The following is a 5,676-nucleotide window of genomic DNA, read 5'->3' on the forward strand; positions in this document are numbered from 1 at the left end:
ACCAGGGAAGCCCTAATTGTACTCTTGATAACAGAGAGTAAAACATGCACAAAACTGATTGGTCACAGAGAAAGCATCGATGAGTTCCACAAAGTAGAAATATTACAAACAACGTTCTCTGACCAAAATACAATAAAACTGGGACTTCCCTGGCAGTCCCGGGGTTAAGACTCTGTGCTTCCAATGCAGGGCATGTGGGTTCGATCCCTGGTCAGGGAACTAAGATCCCACACGCCATGCAGCGCGGCCACAAAAACCCCCAAAACAAAACAAAATACAATAAAACTAGATTTTTTTTAATTTTCTATTTTAAAAAATACTATTGGATGAAAGGAAAAATACCAACTGAAATTACAGAATTTATTTAAAATAAATATCATAAAAATACCATGTAATTCAGGGCCAGAAGAAACATCATAACCTTAAACGCATCATTAAAAATGAAAGAATGAGGGGCTTCCCTGGTGGCGCAGTGGTTGGGAGTCCGCCTGCCGATGCAGGGGACACGGGTTCGTGCCCCAGTCCGGGAGGATCCCACGTGCCGCGGAGCGGCTGGGCCCGTGAGCCATGGCCGCTGAGCCTACGCGTCCGGAGCCTGTGCTCCACGACGGGAGAGGCCACGGCAGTGAGAGGCCCGCGTACCGCAAAAAACAAACAACAACAGCAACAACATAAAATAAAAAAAAATAAAAGAATGAAACTAAATACATTAAATTCCCAACTCTAAGAGCTAGACAAAGAACAAAATAAACCGTAGGATGTCACGAGGAAGGAAATAATAATGATAAAAGCGGGAAATAATAGAGTATAGAGAACAGCAGAAATAATTAATGAAACAAAGTCCTCATCCTCGGAAAAATGAACAGAATTTTTCCGTTCATTTGCAGAATTATTAACAAAATCATTAGTATTCTTTTTAAAAATAACAGAATTAACTAACATGAATAAGAAGAGATGGAGAGACCATAAATACGTGAAGTAAGAAGTGACAAAAGGGTGGGAAATGACCTTTGGGACAGAAGAAAAAGATGTTTCATCAACAGAAAGTACTTTGCTGACCTCTAAGCAAATCACTTTGAAGTCCTCAATGAGATGGATAATTTTACAGGAAAATTCAGTTTGCTGAAATTTACCCTATTAGACAAAGAGCTAGATCTATAGATAGATAGTAGATAGATGATAGAGATAAAACAGAAGCTATGAGGAAGGACTAGACTAATGGATGGCAGAATGGTACCCACGCGTGAATAGATGGGACAGTGGAGCAGAGTAAAAGTTCAGAATGTAAAGGCTGCTTTAGTTAGACCTTCACCTTCCAAATCCAGCTCTGGCCCTTCTCAGGATCACTTTTTATTAACTTCTTTTTTTTTAACCATAGGTCGCATTTTCCTGTTTCTTTGTATGTGTAGTAACTTCTGTGCTGGACGTTACTGATGACGCACGGTAGAAGCCCTGGCCTCCATTATCACCCTCTGATTTGTGTCCCTCCCCCCACCCAAGTTCCTGTGCCAAAGCCCTCACGGCCCAATGTGGCCGTATTTGGCATTAGGGCCTTTTAGGGGGTGATAAGTTTAAGTTTAAGTGAGGTCATAAGGGTATGACCCTGATCCAGTAGGGCTAGCGCCCTCAGAAGAGGGAAGGACACCAAAGATCTATCTCCCTGTGTGTGTGCAGAGAAGAGGCCAGCGGGGGATGCAGCAGGAAGGCCACCGTCCACAAGCCAGCAAGGGGGTCTCACCAGACACCAGCCCTCTCAGCACCCTGATCTCAGGCTTCCAGCCTCCAGGAACCTGAGAAAGTGAACTGTTGTTTCTGCACCACGCCCAGCAGGGTTCTGTGTTACAGAACCAAGCAGCCCAAGCCCAAGCAGACATCCTAGAATCTTCTATGGGGAATTCCCCTGAGGCAGACGACCATACTCCCTCGAGCTCTGGCCCGACAGATCTGGGGAAAAGTCCAAATGTTCCCCAAGCACCTCGAATGTGTCAGAATTCGGTCTCCAAACATCTCCCCTGTGGGTCTGTTGGGACGGTTCAGGATTTGCTAAGGCGAGTCCCAGGTAGGTCCTCCCTCAGGGCTGGTCCTTACTCCTGCAGGGCTTACTGGTGGCTGGCTGGACGCCTGAGGGTCAGCAGGGTCTCTCGTCTCTGGCTGGACCAGCACCCCCAGCCCCCCAGCCGTGCTTGGAAGCCCGGTCGCGCTGCTCTGCACGTGGGTAGGGGCTGACACCCGCCCACATTCTCTACCCTGCCCCAGCCGATGGAAGGAGAGGGGGGATCATACATCATAGTGCAGGTCCTGGGGTGAGAGAATGCAGGGTGACCCCAGGCACTGACGAGGCTGGGCTGACCTGCGGGTGCGAGCCAGGGCGGGCCGGAGGGCAGCCGTGGTCGAGGGCCTTGGACCCAGTGCCCGTGGATTTGAGTTTGGGGCAGTAGGGAGCCATGGGCGAAGGTAGACAGGCGCCGGCTGTGGTCACCTTTCATTTGAGAGGAGCTCTGCTCAGGGAGCCCGGCCTGGGGCTGCCTCTGGCTCTCAGGGACCAGAGAAGACCCTAGGAGTGTGGCAGATGGTGCCCCCGTCCCCCTACCCCCGCACCACCCCCAGGGCAGCCTGGCCTACGGCCGACTCAGCCCCCTGCAGGGGGAGGTCCAGCCAGGGGTGGGACAGAGGTGGTCACAGTAAACCCAGGCCACCTGAGAGTTGGGTTTGCTGTCCTTTTTAGGGCAGTCACAGAAAACACACCCCGCCACCCCCACCTGTCACCCCTCGGCCCCAGGAAAGACTCGGGCAGCAGGTTTGACAGTAGAGTTTATTTAGAGCAGGTGCATGTGGGCCCCCCAGGGCTGGGCGGCCAGGGGAGCCCAGGTGGGCGGGGCTCCCAGCATCCCGGATGGGGGCAGGGGCTTCCCTAGATCAGCTCCTGTGACACAGAAGGCCAGGGCCTCAGTTTCTCTACCTGCAAAGCGGGGTAATTGTCCCAACCTCTTGGGGCCGTTGAGACAGAGGGGGTCGTGCAGCTGACGTGTTAGCACAGTGGGGGACCCGGGGAGCCCAAGAAGGGGCCCACAGGGCCTGCGCCTACCCCACCGCCCCCGGCCGGACCCTGCTGGATGGAAATGGGGGACGAGGGCCAGCCTCCTCCCCTCCCCCGCCCAGCCCTGCCCTCCCTTCCCAGCCTCCAGGGTCCCCTTCTGGCAGCCTGGTGTCACCACCCCGGAGGCCCAGGAACTAGAGCGAGCCGGGGCTCCCCTCAGGCCAGGACTCGGGTGGGGCTCAGACCGGGGAAAAGGCTTACCTCCTGGTAGGACGGGACAGCGTGAGGGGCTGCAGGACAGGTGCCCGGACCACACTCTCAGTCCAGCCTCTGTGACCAGAGGAGGAGCTGGCCCAGGACAGACTGCTGACGGCCTCGACCCTCAGGCAGCCCCTCACGGCTCGGCCCACTGTCTGGACCTCTGCTCTGTCTGCCCCAGACAGTCCCATCGCCCCTCGGACCCCAGACTCCTCTTCCAGGTGTGACGGGAAGGCCTGGTGGATGGAGCCCCAGCCTCCGAGTGGGGGCAGGAACTCACCACCTGGGGCAGCAAGTTCACGCAGGTCACTGTGGAGAAGAGAAGACGGTGACGCGGGGAGATGGGTGCCAGGAGCGAGGCCTGCCCCGGGGGCCCGGACGCTCACAGTCCTTGGAGAGCAGCTGCACATCCACTGCTGACAGCCCGTGCTCCGTGGCCTTTATGAGGAACCTGTCCGTGGCTTTTTCGTCGTGTTCCACCATCCAGCCTGCGAGGAAGGGTTGCCGCTGGCTGGGGCGGCACAGGCGGAGACTGGAGCCACAGACACACTCCCTGCCCTGTCCTGTGCCCCTTTCTGCCCTACCCCATCCCCCTCCCTGTCCTGTCCCTTTCCCTGCCTGTCCCACTCATCCCATCCACCTCCTAGCCCTCTCCTGCCCCCTCTGGGCTGGGACAGGGCAGAGGTAGAGTAGAGACTCCCCCATGGGCTCACTATAAAGTTTCAGGACACTGTGGGCCTTCCCTCTTTTGTGGAAGACAGCGTTCATGATGCTGTATGTCTCGTAGTCCGAGGTCACCACAGTGACCTCTTTGCCTCCTGGGAAATGAACCAAAGACAGGCCTCCCAGGCTCTGGGTGGGGACCTCCCACGGGCCACGCCGCTGGGCCCACCCTCACCTCGTAAAGGACACACACACGGTGGGCAGGGAACCCCGCTGACCAGGACAGGAAGACGTCTGATTGACATTGTCAAGGATTTCAGAGAAGTCCTGGCAGCTGAGGCCAGAGCCTGGGGGCTGGAGACGGTGGCTGGGGGGCTTCCGCACGGGCTTTGCACTGAGCCTCATGCCGAGGGTTCTGGGCCGGGTGACCAGTAACACCCCACTGAGGCCGGGTCCCCACGGGAAGACCCTCGGTGCCCGGTGTGACTGAGCAAGGGCCGCATGTGGCGGGACACAGCGTCCCCACCTGGTCCAGTCGGCAGGGAAGGCGTGGCTAGAGGGCCCCAGCCTACTGGGCACCACGTTGGCCTCCAGGCTGAGCGGAGTGCAGGGCCCCCCGCAGGCGGCTCTTACCAGACTCCATAGGAAGCTTGAACCTCCCGGGGGCAACCCCTTCACAGCCTGGCTCTTCTCCTCCACACAGTAGCTCGTGCTGCAAGGAGCAGACGCCTGTCAGCCCAGCAGCCTCCAACCCCGCCACGCCATTGCTCTGGACCAGGGGCAGCCCCGAGACCACCCGGGAGCCCCCAGCCTCCCGGCCGGGCAGGAAGAGATGGGAACAAACTTCTCCTGCAGCGAAAGTGTGCCCACCTCTGAGGCTCAGACTCGGGGTCCTCGGAGGGGCCAGAGACACCTCCCCAGCCCATACACGTTCTAGGAGAGGTGGCCAGGCCATGGGCGTGCGAGCCCGCAGACAGCATGGGCTCATCCACAGTGCCTGGGCTGGGGCAGCCTCGCGGGGAGGCCCCGACACCCGGCAGGGAGGGGTCCCGGGCGGTGGGGCCAGAGGCCGAGCCCCAGCCCGCACTGGCCCTGAGGCTGAGGGTCACCTCCTCCGCCGTCTTAGAGAATGATGGCCCCCTGCACTCCTGCTCTGCTCTGCGGACCCCTCATCTGGAAAGGGTTGTACCCCCAGTGTCCTTCGGCCCAACACCCACCCTCATCCCAGCAGGGTGACCGCGTGGCACAGGGGAGAGAGGCACCACTCACTGGTCAGACACGGAGGTCAGGGCCAGGTGGGGCCCCTCCTGCTGCACCATTACGGCCCCCATCTTCTTCATCCGGGGCGAGCCCTGGGGCTCCAGGTTGGAGCCAAGGCAATCTCGTACCAGATACCTGAAAACTGGGGGGATGGAGAGCTGGAGGGGGGCTGCCCCAGGGAAGCCGCAGCCAGGATCAAGGGCCATCCCCCCGACCACAGAGCAGGGCAGTGGTCTGGGAAATTCCAGGGCCCCGCATGCTGTGGAGCTAGCAGGGGGCTCCAGAGGCAGCAGGTCCTGCAGGGTCTCCCAGGCTTGCCGGGACGGGCCTGTCCCCAACGGCAGACGCCCTGACCCGGCCACCTGGGCAAAGTCGAAGTCCTTCAGGCTCAAGTCCTCCACACCGGCCGCCAGCGCCAAGAACAGCCCCAGCAGGGCTGCGATCACCTTGCCCCTCAT

The 5,676-nt window shown here is 58.4% G+C and overlaps 1 protein-coding gene across 1 annotated transcript; it reads right to left on the minus strand.

The window, feature by feature from the left end:
- Positions 1 to 3,251: 3,251 nt before the first annotated feature.
- LOC112411536 (epididymal-specific lipocalin-5-like) lies at positions 3,252 to 5,676 on the minus strand. Its single transcript, XM_024762752.1, is given in 8 exon segments — positions 3,252 to 3,604; positions 3,682 to 3,783; positions 4,009 to 4,113; positions 4,592 to 4,627; positions 4,630 to 4,670; positions 5,228 to 5,330; positions 5,333 to 5,360; positions 5,581 to 5,676. Coding segments are annotated over 8 exon segments (684 nt in total). The 3' UTR covers positions 3,252 to 3,431.

Source organism: Neophocaena asiaeorientalis, unplaced genomic scaffold (genome assembly GCF_003031525.2).
Source record: "Neophocaena asiaeorientalis asiaeorientalis breed wild unplaced genomic scaffold, Neophocaena_asiaeorientalis_V1.1 scaffold78, whole genome shotgun sequence".
Classification (NCBI taxonomy): Eukaryota; Metazoa; Chordata; class Mammalia; order Artiodactyla; family Phocoenidae; genus Neophocaena; species Neophocaena asiaeorientalis.